Here is an 18114-nt window from a genome sequence, read left to right as displayed (position 1 = left end):
TGGACCACGATAAATAGGCTGTGAGGTCTGCGGGGGAGGGGGGGCAGGTTCTAGCCCACCTCTGAGCTTGTGGGAAATGGGTAGAACTTTGGTCTCCAGCCTGTGATAAGCGAGGTCACCAGGGGGGCCATGAGCATGCTGTGCGTGTGGACTCCCGTCCAGACCACAGTCCTCATTTGGGGGGGACCCGAGGCTGGGGCAGTTCATGTCCCATCTACTGAGTGACAACTGAAAGTTGCCACTGGTGGCTGTGAGAGACTGAGGAAAAGCGACTCTTGCTTCTGGGTGCACCATCATTTTGGTACGACTAACATGTAATAATTAAAATCCCACAATTTACCAATATATATATTACCAGATGGTGATTAAGAAGTGGCTGTACACCATGTTTTTCTGGCTAGAAATGAAAATCACACATTAGTCTTTCTATGTCACTCAAACACAGTTCGCTCATAACTGTTCTCTCCCTGCCAAACTATTTTCCAGTTCAAGTGTGTTTCTATTATAGCTCCCCCTCCGCCTCCTTGTTCACTGTTTGGTCGAGGGCAGTGCTTGGATCTGGCTCCCCCTGAAGGATTGTGTGTGATTCCGCCTGACCTTTAAAGGTGTCACATGACTTCAGACTCCCTCTAATGGACAGTAGACAAGTGTCGCTGTACAGAATCCAGTTTTCATCACCTCATGGATTTCTGCGGTCTGGCCCGAAGGTGCATTTCATTTTCAGACTTACTTTTGTCCTGATACGTGCACGCGGCACCACCAGGAAATTGTTGCCGTGACCGGAGACGGAGGCCTCACGCATTCCAGATGTCTGACTGTGTTGTCTGTTTCTCTGTGGAGTAGCTATGAGCACTGGGACACTTCTTACGCCTTGTCCCCAAAAGTGGTGCACGTGGGTTGCAGACTTTGATTCTTTAATGCCATTTCTTTTTTTTTCTCCTAAGTGTTGCTGAAATGTGTCAGGGTTCCCGGCAGCCTGTGAAGCCCGCGGCGGCCGTCGTGACTCTGCAGAGAGCGAAGATGCTGGTCCTGCATGCGGTCCTCATTCTCACAGGTGGGCAGGTGCCCCTGAGTCTCCTTTAGGGTAAGGTGCAGCCTTCTGCCCTGGCTCCCGAGGCCCAGGGCCCTGGCCCACGCCTCCCACCTCATCCCACCACTGCCGCTCCTCTCCAGCCTAGGTGAACCGCCCCTCCCTGCCCTGAGCGGGGCTGTTGGTCATGTAACCTGCTTCCCGTATCCTTGACGTAAACTCCAGCCGTGCTCTGTGGCCCAGAAGGCCTGCCTCCATCCCTGGCTGGCAGTGACCTTGAGCAGACCTCTGTCAGATGCATGTCACTGCTCTGATTTCTGTGGCTCCTTCCTCTACCAGAGTTGGTGTTCCTTGAAGGCAGCAGGTGCGTCTCCACCCTGGTACACGGGATGCTCCCACCGTGTGTGTGGAGGAACTGGCTGCAGCCTGGATTCCCAGGCCTTGGTGCTCATGTTTTAGTTTTGGGGCACCCCTTTCCCTGCAGCAGTCTGTAACCTCACTGCCGCGTAGTCCATTGTCCTGCCGCTTAGTCCATTGTCCCCCCAATCATGTCTACACTGAGAGACTAGATATTTATGTTGTAAATGAATGAATTTGTCTGCTAAGACCTACTTGCCGAGTCCATTCCTGCATGTTTCAGTGACGTCTCCTTGTGCCTTTGCTGAAGGAAAGTACCAGGGCTGCCTACGGGGCACTCGGTTATCCAGGATCTCCTCTGATGGGTCAGCTCGGAGTCTCAGAGCTCTTCTGGGTCCCGGGGCAGGACCAGGGCTGCTTAAGGGCTGCTGGACATGGGCACACATGTCACGCCTTCCTACGGCAGGTCTCCTGAACACAGCTGCACAGAGCCCTCTTGTGCTGGCAGGGCCTTGAGAACGCTGATGGCAGTGGGCACTGGGGACATGGATGGGAGCCCAGGGAGGAGGGCTAGGGAGAGACATGCTGAAGTCAAGGGTGGCCCTGATCAGACCGAGAGGAACTGAGGAGCCAGAGGGCAGCTGAGTGGGCCTATGCCCTGTCCTTGCGTGGAGTGCACCGTGGTTGGCTCTGCACGCCCACCCCGCCCCAGGGTCATGTGACACCACACTCCCACTGTCCCACCCCCCACCCCCCCGACTTATTCTCCCATGATTAGTATCACCACATTATTCTGAGATTCGGTGTGGTTTCCTCTGGAAAGCTTTTCTTGGCCCCCAGTCAGGGGCTGGGGGGCCCTGCGTCATGGTCCCAGCTGTGTGCTGCGGTGAGGTGACCAGTGTGTCTCCTCGTGGCCGTGCCTGTTGATCGGCATGACTCCAGCACATGGGCATTGAGCACAGCCGATGACGACAGACGTTCATTGACTGAAGAGAGAGGGAATGCCAGGAGACCTCACGTGCCCCTGTTCCATCCACTGGGAGGCCTGCGCATGTGGTCTGTGGGGTTTTACGCTGACTCTTCTGGTGGCAACGTTTGCCATAAACGACAGTGGGTGGGCGTCTGTGTACTTGGGGCCTGCTCAGTGTTACTGAGCCAGCGTGTGGGGCTGGGAGGACGCTGGGCAGAGCAGAGTCGGGCATGTGTGGGGCAGAGTGGAGGCACGCCCACCATTGCAGACCCAGGGTGGTCAGCTGTCCACCAGCGTGGTTACCTGTGGGGCGTGGGCAGCAGGGTCTGGGAGCCAGGAGTGCAGACCAGCTCCTGCCTGGGGGAGCTGGGGGGGAGCGGCGAGGCCGGGCAGGAACCAGCACATCAAATACGTCTTTAAACGAGCATAAGTACGATTTCAGGTCTTGAGTGCTAGGAAGACGGTAACAGTGAAGAGGTGAGAGCAAGTGGCGGCAGAGAGGGGGGCCTTTGGGACATCTCTGCGCGGTGACATTTCTGGTGAAGCCTGAGGGTGGAAGGACGTTCGTGTGCCCTGTCCTCTGGTGTACCCCACCTCTGACTGCGAGGTGGACGGGGGACAGTGCATGGCTCTAGGCTGAGGCTCTCGCTGTGGGCTCGTCCACACAACCACCGATGGGGCTCAGGCCTGTGGGCCAGCCGGGGTCTGCAGTGCCACCTGACCTGTAAGGGACAGGCCACGTCTAATCACGCGGCACCGTGCCTGAGTAAGGCCTCATTGTTCCTGAGTGCTTTTACATGCAGAATCAAACTTGACTCTCATGATAAGTGGAATCATGATGCAGGAAGAGCAGTTGCTGCAGTGTCACACAGCCAGGTCCAAAGTCGGCTTGGCCACTGGCCAGCTGAGTGACCCTGGCACCCGCTTAGTGCCCTGAGCTTTGGATAAAGAGTGGGAACAACTCCTATTTCAAGGCACAGCTGAGAGGATTAGATGGAAGGTGGTGGTGGGCACAGGTGGCTCCGTGGGCCGTGGGCACAGTAGGTTCCCCCCTGCCCCCGTCATAGGGCAAGTGGAGGGTGGGTCTCTGTACGTCTACGGAAAATCTCACTCTCAGCTTATATAGAGCTGTTTACAAGTGAAATTGGTAATTTAGTGATTAACACAGGCTTAATTTTAATCTGTTCACTCACCTCTTTTTCTACAAAGTTCCTTAAACCCAAGAACTGATTAATCGTTCTGTTTAAGAAACGTGAAAAAGGAGAGCAGTGGAGGGAGGCCGGAGGCATCAAAGAGGCACGTGAAGGCCCCTGTCATGTAGTTGTTTAAAAAGAAAACCTGTTTCCGACTGGAGATGTCAGGACACGGGCAGGGCTGCCCAGTAAAGCATTACGCACCTGAGTGCACAGTAGGACAGCGAGCCGTGACCCCAGGTGGAGGCTCTGTGGGATGGGACCCACACTCCCGCCTGCATCCCGAAGGCTCATGTGACATTTTGAACCCAGCCACGTCCGGAGGCGTCATTAGTTTGACATTTCAGTCAGCTAATGTGAGGCTTTCCCGTGAGTTAAACATTCATTAATACCTGACTTTATATTTATTTTGCCGTTCCACACTGCAGCTGCTAAATTAGCTTACTTGAAATTACATTAGTAACGGAAAATTAGTTTCGAAGTTTTACATCGCATTTCAAGAAAACTCAAGTATGTCACCCTCAGGCATGACTGAGGAACAGAAACTGTCACCCCACTTTCCTTAGGAAACTTTCGCTTCATTCTGTAGAAGAGGGGGGCAGTGACAGGCCCAGAAAGGTAGGGTTTGGGGTGCAATGGGCCATGGCTGCTCTTCCAGCACAGAGGGGGCAGTGACAGCTTGGTTACTGTCACTATTGAAAAGGAAGTGGTTGTCTGCACGTCACGGAGTTTAGTTCAGTGTCACCATGAGGAAAACGGTCACTATCCCCTGCCAACCTAGTACTGGCAGCACGTGAAAGACGCCTGTGTGAGAGCGGCTCGTGGAGCCAGAAATGACCTCAGGGCCTCCCACGTCCACCTCCTGCTTTCCCACGTCAACAGCTGACACCCAGAGCGTGTGGGTGAGTTGCCCAGGGCCTCGCAGTGCAGAAGTCAGGGCCCGACCCACCAAGGAGCCCCGGGGTCTGTGGCGCCAGCAGGAGCAGAGGGACGGGGTGTGGGGGTGGGGCTGGAAAGCCCGAGCAGGGGGGTGACGTGTCCAAAAACCAAGAAGAGAGATGGTAGCAGGTAGGGAGAAGTAGGGCACGGAGCCGGGTCTGGAGAAGCAACGTGAGGGGCCACAGGGGCCCCAGGCATGTGGAGGGTGGAGGCCCGACTGTCATTCTGTCCTGAGGGTGGTGGCTTTGAGGGCGGCTGCAGGGCAATGTCAGGTACAGGCCAGCGCGTCTTTCCATAGCCAGTAGGTCGTCCCTGAGCTGACCTTGCAGCCCCCGTCTAGTCCATGTCCTCATTTTACACCGAGAGACGCAGGGTGGCTGCAGCCTGTGCCTGAGGCACGTGACATGCTTGTTGGTCGGTGCCGTGTTCTGTGCTCTGAGGTTTGGGTGACATGGGTCCTAAACGTTAGGACGTCTTCCTCAGACACATGACCGTTTGTCCTCAGAGACAGCGCTGGGACGTCTGACAGTATTTCACCTCTTTTTTTTGCCTCTTAATAGATTAATTAAGAGACACACTTTATATTTTTGACAATAAGGAGCTTGGTTTTGAAAATCAGAGAAACAGAGGGTGAATGAGAAAATATAAACAAGTGAGGTGTTCAGGTGCTTTTGAAAACATGACTCGGTGTGTTCTCTGTACTGCACGCTGCATAACGTTCTAATCAGTTTTTTAAAATACCTTTTGAGAAACGATGTAATAATGTAAGAAGCAGGACTGAAATTTTTCTCTAATTGAAAAAAGACGTTTTGTTGATCATAAAGATGCATTCGTTTTTCTGTAATAACAATGTGGAAATACTCAGCAAGCATCTAGGCAAAGCCACACGTAGGCACTGGCTGTGACATGGGACCAGACGCCAGCAGAGCCCCTCCACGGTGTGGCTGCAGTGGGTGTGCTGCAGGGTCTGCTCACGTGATGACAGGTCCCCACAGCTGGGGGACGCGTGCGTCCTGAGGCCGAGTTCTGAAGGGTAGGCTCGAGAGAGGAGTGGCTGCAATGCAGGGGGTGCCGGTGGCCCTGGGGAAACGGGGAGTGCAGGCCCTGAGCTGGGGAGGAGGTGGCTGCCGCTGTGGGTGAGACCCTCTAAGTAGCCCCCTCCCTTTAGGAAGAGCCCCAGGCTCCAGAGGAAGGCTAAGTGGAAGGGAGCTGGGAGGGGACATACAGGAAGCCCGGAGAGTATTCTGAGTGGGACCTGGCATGCTGGGCAGAGGAGTCAAGCTGTTGGGAGGTGTGACAGAGCAGTGAGGGAGGGGCCGGTGTGTGGGGTGCTGGGGGAGCCGTGGGTGGGGCCTGCGAGGTGGGCAGGGTGGGCGCCCTCAGATCCGCGTGTGTATAACCATCTGTCCTTCAGGTGGGTACTTAAGAATGAAAGGGCGCTGCTAGGCACTGCCTGGGACTGCAGGTGAAAGCAGGGCTGGGGTGAGGGGTGCAGGGAGAGGGGCCGTTTGGGGAGCTGGAGAGGGCTAGTGACCATGTGTCCAGGTAGGTAGGCCCAGAAAAAACAAGTAGTTACATTGGGAGCTCAAAAGGCAGCTTTTCCCTCACATTCTGAATGTTCATTTTGATGATTGAAGAATTCTTGGTGCGTTTGGCTCATTTGGAATCTTGAAGAGCTCCCATGGAGAGCAGCTCATTCAGGAGGACGTGGTGTACCAGCTACTTCTCTGTGTGTTTCCTCCTCAGAAAACCCGTCCTTCACCAAGGACGTCCTCTGCGCTGCTCTGAGTTGCCAGCAAGGTGGCATAAGGCGACTCCTTTTGTCTGGTCTGCAAGGGGCCGCCGCGGTGCAGGACCACTACCAGGTGTGTCATCGTCCATGTTCCAAGAATGTCGTGTTGGTTACGGTGGCCCATGCAGGGCCAGCTCATTCGCCTCCGCTGGCCGACAAGCAGGCAGCTGTGCCGGCTGGTGACGCGGGAGTCAGGGTGCACGTGAGTCCCTCCCTGCCCTCTCGGGGGGCCCCAAACATGCTCTGAGTGATGAGCACGACTTCTGAGAGCCGACTGCCGAATTTCAGGGACTTTGCAAGTTAAACAGAGACATTATTAAAAATCAAACTGTATAAACATAGGATTAAATAAGTGTGTTGGGCACACACGTCGCGTCACCTCCCAGCTGGTTCAGCGTTGTAGTTGCCCGTCCTGAGGTTATTCACATCTGTCGTATCTGCAGCGTCACATGTGTGCACCACGTGTCTCCCCCCAGTTGTGTCTGGTGACATCATTGGCAGCCTGACGAGGCCATGGTGGCAGCATCTACACCCTGGACACCGACAAACCTACAGATGAGACTTGTTTCCCCAGAGAGCAAGTGGTTAACCATGTATCAGCCCATCATGGGCGCTGACTAATGGCACACACGGACAAGTACACAGAGCTGGTGGCTGGTGGGGGCCAGTGTGGCAGTTCCCTTTTGATTCATTTGGACAGGTGCCCATCAGGGCCTCCAGCTAAAGCCAAGCCAGAGGTGTGACTCCTGCTGGGGATGCCCGTGCCCTGGGATTAAAGCCGCTGGGCCCTCAGCACACCTGGCCTGCCTGGGCTGGTGCTATTTGTCCAGTGACAGACTGAAGACATTTCTTTTTTTCTAGGTTCAGTTCTGAATATTGTCTGTTGCTTTTGTGCTAGTAACTCCACATAATCATATGTGAGTGTTGGGTTTTCACAGGCAGTAGAGGAAAGGTGATGCCCAGGGATAGTCAGGCTCTGCTCCGACCACGTGGGGAGGGCAGAGGCGGCCTCCCCTCTGTGGAAACGTGAGCAGGGAGTGAGGGCTGCGGGTGGGGGTGGGGAGTCATGGGTGGGCCTGTGAGCCCCAGGCCTCGGGGGCGTGGTCTGTGTGCACAGGAAGCCCTGGGTGGGTCTGTAGGGAGAGTCACCAGGATTTATTTGGACCATCAGGCAGGTCTCTGTCAGGTATTAAATGTGGAGAAATAAAACAAACCCCGACAGAGAACTTTGAGTGCTGAGTGAAGTTTGCAATAATAAAGCAGCAAGAACCTCTAGCTTTCAAAACAACGGCCTCAGAGACCGTATTTATAGTTCAAATGATTGTGTGTGTGTCAACGATTCTGGCTAGCACCAGTTAGGTGAGTTTTGATAAGAAGCAGAAATTCCGCCTTTGATAACAGAAACAGAATGGCTTATCTCAGGATGCAGAGTCTCTGTGCTTCAAGGTCTTTAAGAGGAGAGCTTCTAACACAAGTCTTTCCGGGCTGTGGCATGTGAAGTGCCATCTGCCCGGCAAGGCAGTAAACAGGCACGATGTCAGTTTAGTTTTTCAATATCTAAATATTCAAACACAGTGTTCTCGTGTCAACATTGGATTGCCCTGGAAGTGAAAGTCTCAGCGAACTAAGTGCTATGAGGAGAGCTCAGGTGTCGTCTCCGACCCTCGTCCCCGCCGCTCTGAACAGTAGAGGGTCTCTGTAGGGGGCTAGATGAGATTCAGAAATCACATTTCAAAAATGACAGGTGCCCAACAGTCCCTTGACCTCTGGGATGAGCTGCGTTGGAGAGCGTGGCTGGGAGTCCGGCTGGATGCGGCTTCCTGCCCAGTCTGGACCTGGGGACCCCCAGGGGCAGCGACCGGTCTGTAGAGCGGGCTGAGTGTGGCTCCAGGAGCAGCTCCTAGATGAACACAGGCCCAGTCCAGCCAGAGAAGGGCTGTGATGTGCAGCCTCGCCACGGGGTGCTCTGGCCTGCCCCCCACGTGTCCATGCTGGGACTTCCCCTCCAGCCTCCTTGCTACTGGGGACGGAGTGCGTTTTTTCCCTCCTCAACCCCATGTGTCAAAATCGTGCAGATAAACTTCAGGGTGAAATCCAGAACAGGATGTTATAAATGCGCAGACCTGATGTAGTTGGCATGTCGTCACAGCTGAGGGGCTAGAGGCCCCTTTCCCGGGGCAGCCGGCTGCCTCCTCCCTGTGTTCTCAGGAGTGAGTCGAGCCCTCATTTGTGCTGGTTCCGAGGAAAATGGGCTGGAGACATGGGACACTCAGTGAGGGCGCCCGTGTGTCTGGAAATCAGCCTTGAGCTCATGCAAACGAGTGTGTGTTTCTGACTGTATCATCGCGATGTTTTCTAGGAAATGCAGAAGTTATGGTCCTCGCCCCGTCCGCTAGACTGTGAGGGTCTTAGCAGGAATCTTGCCAGCACGTTGGAATGCTTCAGGAGCGACCTGGAAACCACCAGCGCCCAGGACTGTGTGTGCCAGCCCGTCCTGGACGGGGACCCCTGGCGCGTGCACACGTACGTCACGCTTGCCCCGCGCCTTCTCCAGTTTTCCTTGATGAAGGGGATGTCTTGCATTTTAAAATTGTGAATTTCAGGCAGTAATGTGTGCCACGTCCTATTATATACTTATTGATTATTAATATGTGCATTTCCTTGATTATTAATATGACTTCACGTTTTAAACTGTAAGATGTGGGAGCAGCGTTAGCTGTAAGGCCCGCTTCAGGGTGATGAGGGCGGTCGCTCCAAGTGAGATCTGAGCCGACACGGCAGCACTAGATGTGTGTGTAAAAACAAAAGTTTCCAATTACTTCACCTTGGTGCATCTGGGTCTGTTCTCTGAGTGTTTAAGCCACTGGAAGCGAATCAGGCCCCTTATGCTCGCCAGTGACTTACAGACAGAGCAGTGTCCACTGCACGGTTGGTGCCTGCCTTCTCGGGCAGGCCAGGATCTGTTCTGTCCTTTCTTTGCACATTTGTGAGAAGCCACTTATGAAGCCTCCTCCCTCCCTGGCCTCATCCCACCTGGCAGGGGCCCCGAGAAACAAATGCTGGAATCAGATGCTAACGGGCATTCCCCAGAGCGTCGGGAGACACTGTCCAAGCGTCTGAGCGACGGATGGAGACGCTGTCTCAGGGTCCGGCTCATCTCCAGGCAGTACTAGTGCCTCCAGCACTGTCTCCTGTGTTTCATCGCCTAAATTAGCTCTCACTTTCTCCCGTTTTAGGTTGGTCCAAAACCTCGAAAAGACTTTGTTTTCCGGGAATCCGATTATGACTTTTCTTAGCAATTTCACAGTAACTGTGGGTGAGTATGTGACTTCGTTTCTCACACAAATGTATTATCAAAAGAAAACATGAAAGAATAGTTGAGCTGTTGTGATGAATAACAATTTAGAACTTGACTGGTCTGACGTGTTCGGGGTTAAGGACGCACATCCCGAGCCCTGGGTTCCCAACCACGAGGAGGGAGGAGGGACGCTCTGCAGGCTGGGTTTCGCCCTGGACAAGCCACTGGCGTCCCCAAGCCTCGTCTTCAGTCTGTGCAGCTCGCCAGGCTCCACGTTGCACCAACACGCCGGTCTGAAGAATCCTGGGCCCTTCTCTTGCTAAAGGGAGAGAGGGCGGTGCACAGGGACAAGTGACTATGGTGGCACATGGTCACTGGTCCCCAGGAAACCCTCCCTCTGGAGGAAACCCTGAAATCACAGGTCTCGGAGAGTGAGCAGGTGATGGAAACACCGCTTAACTGGGGCTTTGCTTTCCTTTCCGTATGAATCCTATCAGTTCCTCACAGAGAGTGAGATGCAACCCCATCTAGTGTTTATTATGGGCTGGACACGGTGAGGGAAATGGCCCTCGCCACGTGTTACTGTCAGATTTTGTTTTCACAGTCATAACAGCCCAAACATTTACTGTGATAAAGTTTCCTTTCTCTTGTTGTTTTTCAGATGTGAAAGTAAAAGATTTGATGAAGAATGTCACCGATGTAACAGAAGAGCTTCGGTCCTCCATTCCCATCTCAGACGACACTATCAATAGTATTTTAGAAGCTAATGTCTCCCACTCGCAGGTACAGTGCTGCTCCTCCCTGCTCCCCCGGCAAGTGCTCCCGCCCGGGGGCTGCTGGCCGTGTCCCCCTCCCTGCCTCCCCCGTTCTTTCCCAGGGCTGGGGGTGTGGGCTGCTGTGCAAATGACCCCACTGGAGCCAGAAAGGAAATGAGACAATGAGGAACCAAGGATGTCATTGTCTGATGCCAAAATCTTGGGGTCTTTAATTTCATAATATTGCCTTCATTTGGGGTTAGAAAAGGTAAAATTGGTGATGGTGTTTATTCCAGTGATTTCCAGCTCTGATGCAGGACACCCTGAGGGGCCGGGCTTGGCAAAGTAAGGGTTGCAAAATTCTCAAAAACATACAAAAACAGAATATCTAAAACTATCTAAACATCAGCTATGATTTCCTTTCGGTAGAGAGTAATTGTGTGCACTCTGATGGAGTACTGTGGTAGGGTTTGTGACAGCAGTGAACAGTGACAGACTGGGCTACCTCTGAGGTGACGGAGAGGCAGTGAGCAGAGACAGGCTGGGCCACCTCCAAGGTGACCGAGAGGCAGTGAACAGTGACAGACTGGGCCACCTCCGAGGTGACCGAGGGGCAGTGAACAGTGACAGGCTGGGCCACCTCCGAGGTGACGGAGAGGCAGTGAGCAGAGACAGGCTGGGCCATCTCCAAGGTGGCCGAAAAGACAGCTGAAATAAGGGTGGGGTTAGGACACAGTTCGTCCACAGAGGACAGGGACAGGTGAATTTCACGTTGGTCACAGGAGCTAGCACCTGGACCCTTAACAGGTACTTTTCTGAGGTACCTTTCAGCACCTCTAGTTGGGGTTTTACTTTCCTGTGCAGAGAAGCTTCCAGAAGCAGTAACCATGAAGATGGCGCTCAAATGGACATTTTTATTGACAATCAGATGGGCCCCAACAGACACTTCATGTTGATTCTGGTTAATGGGGGCTGAGCACAAGCTTTGACAAGTAGATCAATTAATTGAGTTAATCTGTATTAAGAAAGAGGTAGATTAGAAGCTAGGGATCCAAAATTCAAATTGCAGCATCACCAAGTGGTTTACGGTAGTCACACGTGTGTGTAGAGGGACAGCTGTCGCAGGTGGCTGATGGAGCACACACGTGTGTGGAGATGGCGGGAATGCAGGTGGCCTGCTGTCTTGCATGTCAACATGATCAGGTTTGGCTTGAAATCCTTAGGAACTTGTGAGAGGGCGATGGAGCGGTGTCCGAGTTACTTGAAGTACCTGACTAGCAGTGCTGTGCAGAGTCGGTTCTGAAATCCCGTTTTAGGACCGTGGGTTTGATGTTGCTGTCTGATTAAGCACGTGGCTGGCCACCAGGTGTCACTGCCATCCCACCATGGAGGCTGTGCTCTGCGAAGGCCTGTGCTGCAAAGTGCTACTGACGTGTAGATGGCAGTGCGACGTCCTTGACATGGAAGCTGTCATGTAGGGTCTCTGCTCCCGCACCCTGCACAGAATGCAGGACATGGTGAGGCCAAAAACGACACCCACGGAGCCATAGATAGGGGAGTCATACCACTATGGTCTCGCTGGCGGCTGGGTTGGAGACACAGGAAGCAGGCTCCACACGAGGTGCAGTCCGCCTTCTGCTTCTCTGCCAACCAACCAACCCCACTTGCTAGCCACAATCCGCCCCTGCTAGCCCAGCCACGGCAGTTATATTAGTGGCCAATGGCTCACTGGGTACAGCTGATGACCAACCAGTCACAGCTGATGGCCATCCAATCACAGTTGATGGCCATTTACTACCTGAGTCAGCACCTTTCCACGTGAGGCCGAGAGCCTGGAAACTACTCTCCTGGCTCTGTCCCCACAGAGCCACCATGGTTGCCTCCGTAGCTGGGCAGTTAGGCCACTGGAAGGGGTACTAACAAGGTTACGTTCTTGCGATTCCGGTGAATGATGAAGCCACTGGCTTTGGTAGCGCAGCGTATCCACGGAGCCACACGTCTACAGATTCTGGCGAAGGGACTAACTCATGCTCGGTTAAGCCATGACACTCGGCTCTAGAATCATCTAGAATGTCAGGTGGACAGCAGGCAGCACCATGTTATTTCTGGCCACTTTGGTGCCTTTCTCCCTGGGATTGTTCACGGTACTTTCAGTCAGTGGCAAATTCATCACATCAGATCCTCCGTCCAGCTGTTGGTGGCCCGCAGGGAACACTTTTTAGTGGTACTAGGGCCTTGGGAAAACTGCAAGCCCCTCATTGATTCGTTTACTTAGAATCTTCCTTCCTGTCAGGGGACTTCCAGGTGCTGGGACCCAGCTCCCTGCTCTCAGGGGAGCGTGTTCTCTGGGTCGCACACTCAGTGAATACACGTGTGAGGTTCTGAGAAGCACAGTACGGTGGCGTGTCAGTGGTGGGGACATGTGATGGGGGACATCTTTTCTATGTGCATTAGGTCAATATTTTTGAGCCTCAGTTACAGGATTTGCATTGATCTCTGCAAAAGTACTTGCTCATTCTGGCTGATTAGTCTAACCTCCAAGGTATTTTCAGTCATGACTACTTTTCCAAGTGTCGTTTAACTGTCTCTCCCGACCTTGTCAATCACCAAGGAGATGAGCACATTGTGCGTATTTTCCCGCAGGTTGTTAATGCACAGGGCTGACCATGGCCTGGGAGGTCCCACTCAGACTCTTTACGTCTGTCTGGGCCCTTTAATCAGCCACAGCTTGTCTGTCTGGGGTCCTTGTAACTTACTAGCCTAGTAACTCTGCAGTCCAAAGAAAGTCACCTTGTAATGATGGGGCTGCTTTATGGTGACTCTATCAACATGGTTTCTGGCAACTGCTGTTTTATTCAAGGGTTCATGGGTAACCCATGATCAGAAATCATCCAGAATTGATGGTGTTATCTGTTGGTGATTTCTAAAGCCTACTGTACGAAACAAAACTAAATTCCTCCAAAACTAAATGACTTCTTAAATACTATAGATGGCAAAACTGTTATCAAGTCTGAAGCCTTGGAAGGAGAGAAGGTACTGGAAATGGAGACAGAGAGTGCCAGGCAGCAGCGTGGCCATCCCTGCAGACCTGTGGCCAGCCGGGGTGCCAGGGTGCCTGGGGCTTCATTGCAGGGCTGAGTGTGGGGGCGGGAGTGGGCGTTGACCGGCCCACAGGCATCTTGAATATGCTGTTTGACCCTCTCCAATGTGGAGACTGTTCTCTCTGGGAATAAGGAAGCAAAGAAGGGATTAAGTAGCTTTACGTTCTCTCTCTCTCTCTCTCTCTCTCTCTCTTAAATTTAATAATTTTCAATCAATAAACCCACCTAATTGTTACTCATCTTTCTTCAAATTTCCTGTAAGTCGACACTGTGTTTCTGCTGATGGTAGTAATGGTGTTGATAGTGGTGGTGATGGTGGTGATAGTGGTGGCTCCTGGGCACTGAGCTGCACTGTCCCTGCCAGGAGCCTCATACAGTGACCTCATTCAGTTCTCCCTGTGGGGTGCTTTTGGGTCTTACAACCTCCACTGTAGGGACAAAGCAACTGAGGCTTGCAGACATTGAGGAACCTCTGGGAGGTCACACAGTAAGAGATGGAGTTAGGGTCCAGCTGACGCTGCCTCACTCTAGACCCTTCCTACCTTGTCCCACCATCCTTCTGCCCTGCGGTGTCTGTCCTTCCAGACAGCATTTTCAGGCAAGGTCCTCAGAGCTTCCTCCTGCCCCCGTACTCGCTCTGCCCGTGCCTCCTCCTCGTGAGAGCAGATCTGCGCCCAGCCGCACACTGGGAGCAGAGAGCCACACTGCTCCTCTCTGACCAGACGTGGAAGACCTGGTTTTTAAATGTCTGTCCTGCTCTCACTTTCTTTGTCTCAGAAATTCTGATATGGTCTCGTCACTTTCCCTGCTACTCCCAGTTCGTCCACAGCACTGTCAGGGCTCCATTCTGGTCGTAAAGAGGCTGAGGACAGCAATCCCTCACGGGCTCCCCTACCCCTCAGCCTAACATTACCAGTTGGGCAAAACCAATGTCATCTTCTTGGCGCTGCTCTGAACACAATTGGGTTTCAGCAGATGCCCCGTAAACAAGCTCCTGCTAAAAATGCAAATACCTCTCCTCGGGCCCATCTCCATTTTTAGAGGGAGTCTGTGAATCCAAGTAAGTAATGTCTGAGAGTGTGTGCATGTGTGTACGTGTGCGTCCTGGGCTCACCTGGGGGGAGCTGTCCACCCTGGATTCCTGGCTCCTGCCCATTTTCCCAGCCAAACATGGCCATGTAGGAAAAGCATCAACAGCGTAGCCTCGTGTTTCTGATAATTGACTCTGTCAGCCCAAGCAAAGCCTAAGCAAAAGATGCCTGTTTTACTTTAAAAAGGATTCGTACACGATATTTCCACCCCGACAAAACAGAGTGTTACGTTTGTTTCTTGTTCCCCAACTGCTTCCATCGGCTTTAGCTGCCTTTCAAACAAGAAAAATGAACACACAATGGGATTTATAGATGATGTAATACAGAATTGTACACCTGAAATCTATGTAATTTTACTAACAATTGTCACCCCAATAAATTTAATTAAAAAAAAAAGAAAAGAAAAATGGACATAGTAAAATGTAAAAAAGACGAAGAGTAAAGTAGGGAAGCCAGAGAGGAGGGGTGCTGCTGTGCCCCGCATGTGCCTGTGTCGTGGGACGGTCGGGTTTCCGTGTGACGGTGCGTGGGAAGTCCCTGCTTGGTTAAAGGAGGTGTACACAGTTTTAAGAGAAATATTTTTGCCGGGGACTGAATTCTAAGAGATGTGTTGGATATGATCCTAGTGGGGACCCCAGGGGATGTGCAGATGACAGCTGAGACCCAGGCTGCACAGCAGATGCAGACGGACTTTTAGTGGCCTGTTCCGGTCAGTGTCCACACAAAGCCAGGAGACAGCCCCTGAGTTGTGGGCTGGAGGAAAGCTCCGTATCTAATGGACTGATTAAAGCAGAGGGTGGCTGTCTGTACCCCGCTCCCCCATTGCTGCCTCCTCTTTGTAAACCCTTCCCCCAAATACATCTACCCTCCCCTGCACATTTGAAAGCCGCGGCACTAAGGTGTGTCTGTATCACAGAGTCCCATGCGAAGAAAGGGATTCTTGGTTGTTTGGCCTGAAAACAACACATTTCTCTGTAAGATTCAACACATATTTCAGCATATTAGAATATCCTAACCATTTGTGACGGTTAATTTAAATGTCAACTTGGCTGGGCCATAGTACCCAGATATTTGGTCAAACACCAAAGCTAAAATTTTTTTTTTTCTTTTCCAAGATGAGATTAACATTTTAATCAGTGGAAGCTGAGTAAAGCAGATTGCCCTCCATTAGGAGGGTGGGCCTCATGCAATCAGTCGAAGGGCTTAACAGAAAAGATGGGTCTCCGAAGAGGAGGCGGTTCAGCCTCCAGATGCCTTGGGCCTGAGCTGCAGCATCAGCTCTGTCTGGGGTCTCCTGTGTGTCCACTCCCCTGATAGGTTTGGGGCTTGCGAGGCCCCACAATTATTTGAGCCCATTCCTTAAAGGAAAAATCTCTGTGTATATGCACATCCTGTCGATTCTGTTTTTCTGCAGAACCCCGGCAGATACACTGTTCTATTTCCTAATGACTTTTTGGCATTTTATGACATTATATGGAAGCATTTGGTGAGCTCTGCCTGTTTGCAAGTCTCCTGATAAACAAACAATAGCTTGTGTTCACAAGGGGCTGAGTGGGGCTGCACTTTTCACAGCAGTTCTATCCATCTGAGTATAAGCGTTTACAGGCCACACGTCTCAGGTGTTTCTAAAATTTTATGTGCTGTATAATTTGTCACCTTATGAAGGTTGTTAGCTGAAAGTCCTCCCCACGTGGAGACACAGCTCGGATCCTTTCCCTCTTCTGTGTGACACCAATAAACTGGACACGGACACAACTTGTCCTCAGTTGCTCCTTCTGAATTGGTTTGCTTTTTCTTTTCAAAAATTATAACAACTTGGAAATCAGGTTTTCAATTTGGAAATGGAGGAGGAAAAACTGGTTCCATGCTGGTACCAGTGGGGAGTGAAAGCTGGTGACCTGAACAGAGGCGGGGACTTTACGCCAGAAGAAGAGATGCAAACGTTCCATCTGAGAGTAGCTGGCGGGGGAGGGGGGCTGGGCCAGGCAGCGCAGGAAGGTTGGCCGTGCACGCAGCTCCCGAGGCATCGGAAAGCGCAGATTGCTTAAGTCAGATACTTACGTGCATGTTTTAGAAATGTTTTCATTCAGAATGTATGAAACTGAACTGCTGAATCCTCAGCATTTTGGGGAAATGGGCCTGCAGGGCCCCGCCTTGGGTCTGGGGGGGCTGCCTGTCTCAGGTGTAGTCCCGTCTGACTGTCGTGCTCTGAAACAGGTTCTCGCGAGTGCCCTCACGGTGGCCTTGTCTGGGCGATGTGACCGGGACGTGCTTCGCCTCCTGCTGGTGCTCCCCGAGGACGAAGCGTCTTGGTTTGCAGTGAGGGAGCTGTGTGGCCTGCCCGGGATCCAGGCGTACGCTCTCATCATGTCCATGAGCCGGAACCTGGACCTGCGGAATTTAATCTACAAAGTAAGGGGTGACCGCTGCACATGGCGTGTGCGATGTCTGCAGGGGCTTCCGTGGGTGGGCAGGTGAGGGCACTGCGGCGGGCAGACAGGTGCAGACCACGGTGCCTGGGCCAATCTCTGTGTCTTCTGTGCACTGACTCTGGGGTGGGGCTCGGGACCAAGGGGCATCCAGGAGGTTTTTTGGGGGTCCGTGCAGTCACGCCCATCATGGTGTTTGGCACGGCACTGGTGGCAGTCAACATGCTCAACACAGAAGGACTAACGGTGAAAAATGTCACCTAAGCCCTGTGCTTGGTCCCCTCTCTTTGAGGACCACCTTCCTGGGGTGCATCTGGGGATCTGGGTTCTGCTGGCCACTCACAGCTGCCCCTCCTTGGCCTCTGCCGCCTGTTATGTCCTGGGACACATGGACTCTGTCCCGGGAGGGTGACGTGTCCTCCTCTGATGGGGCCTGCCCAGGAGCAGGTGTGCAGGTGGAGGGCACCCGGGGGCAGCCCCACGTCCTGTGTGCACCAGCTCATTCATTACCTGTCCTCCCCACACTCCACACAGTGGGGTGAAGGTGGGAGGGCTGGGGAAACCTGAGGACAGTACAGAGGTCGGCTAAGGGGTGACAGTGGTCGGGCACGACAGGCAGCCCACGGGCAGGCACGCATTAACCCTTCGCAGACAGCGGTGTGCTGTATACCGGTGTCCACCTGGTCCTCTGCTCTTGCTCTGCCTTTTCCAGAAGCTTCTCCATCTTCTGGCATCTACTGTTCAGATCTTGACTGAAGTTTCTAGAAACTACCCTCAGGGACTTTCTACCGTATTTCCCTGAAAATAAGACCTAGCTGGACAATCAGTTCTAATGAGTCTTTTGGAGCAAAAATTAATATAAGACCTGGTCTTACTTTACTATAATACAAGACCCGGTCTTATGTAATATAATACAATGTAAGATCGGATGTTATATTAATTTTTGGTCCAAAAGACACATTAGAGCTGATTGTCTGGCTAGGTCTTATTTTCAGGAAAACATGGTATTAGGTTGGTGCAAAAGTAATTGGGGTTTTTCAGTGATTTTTGACCTTTTAAACTGCAATCACTTTTGCACCAACCTAATAGTTTGAAAATGCATTGCGTTTTAAGAACAGATTGCATCTGTTCCTGGTTTGCGTTGTAATGATGCTGGTAC

General features: G+C 52.5%; 1 protein-coding gene across 1 annotated transcript in view; it reads left to right on the top strand.

Annotated features, from left to right (window-relative positions):
• The first annotated feature begins 590 nt into the window (after positions 1-590).
• Positions 591-18114, top strand: part of ABCA13 (ATP binding cassette subfamily A member 13) — a 184248-nt gene continuing 166724 nt past the window's right edge. The window contains exons 1-7 of the mRNA XM_074341068.1: positions 591-707; positions 945-1054; positions 6236-6354; positions 8641-8804; positions 9518-9597; positions 10241-10362; positions 16744-16938. Coding sequence (XP_074197169.1) covers positions 682-707; positions 945-1054; positions 6236-6354; positions 8641-8804; positions 9518-9597; positions 10241-10362; positions 16744-16938 — 816 coding nt within the window. The 5' untranslated portion in view covers positions 591-681. The remainder of the gene's footprint in view (positions 708-944; positions 1055-6235; positions 6355-8640; positions 8805-9517; positions 9598-10240; positions 10363-16743; positions 16939-18114) is intronic.

This window comes from Rhinolophus sinicus, linkage group LG09 (assembly GCF_036562045.2).
Source record: "Rhinolophus sinicus isolate RSC01 linkage group LG09, ASM3656204v1, whole genome shotgun sequence".
Classification (NCBI taxonomy): domain Eukaryota; kingdom Metazoa; phylum Chordata; class Mammalia; order Chiroptera; family Rhinolophidae; genus Rhinolophus; species Rhinolophus sinicus.
This window is presented reverse-complemented; position numbering and strand designations above follow the sequence as displayed.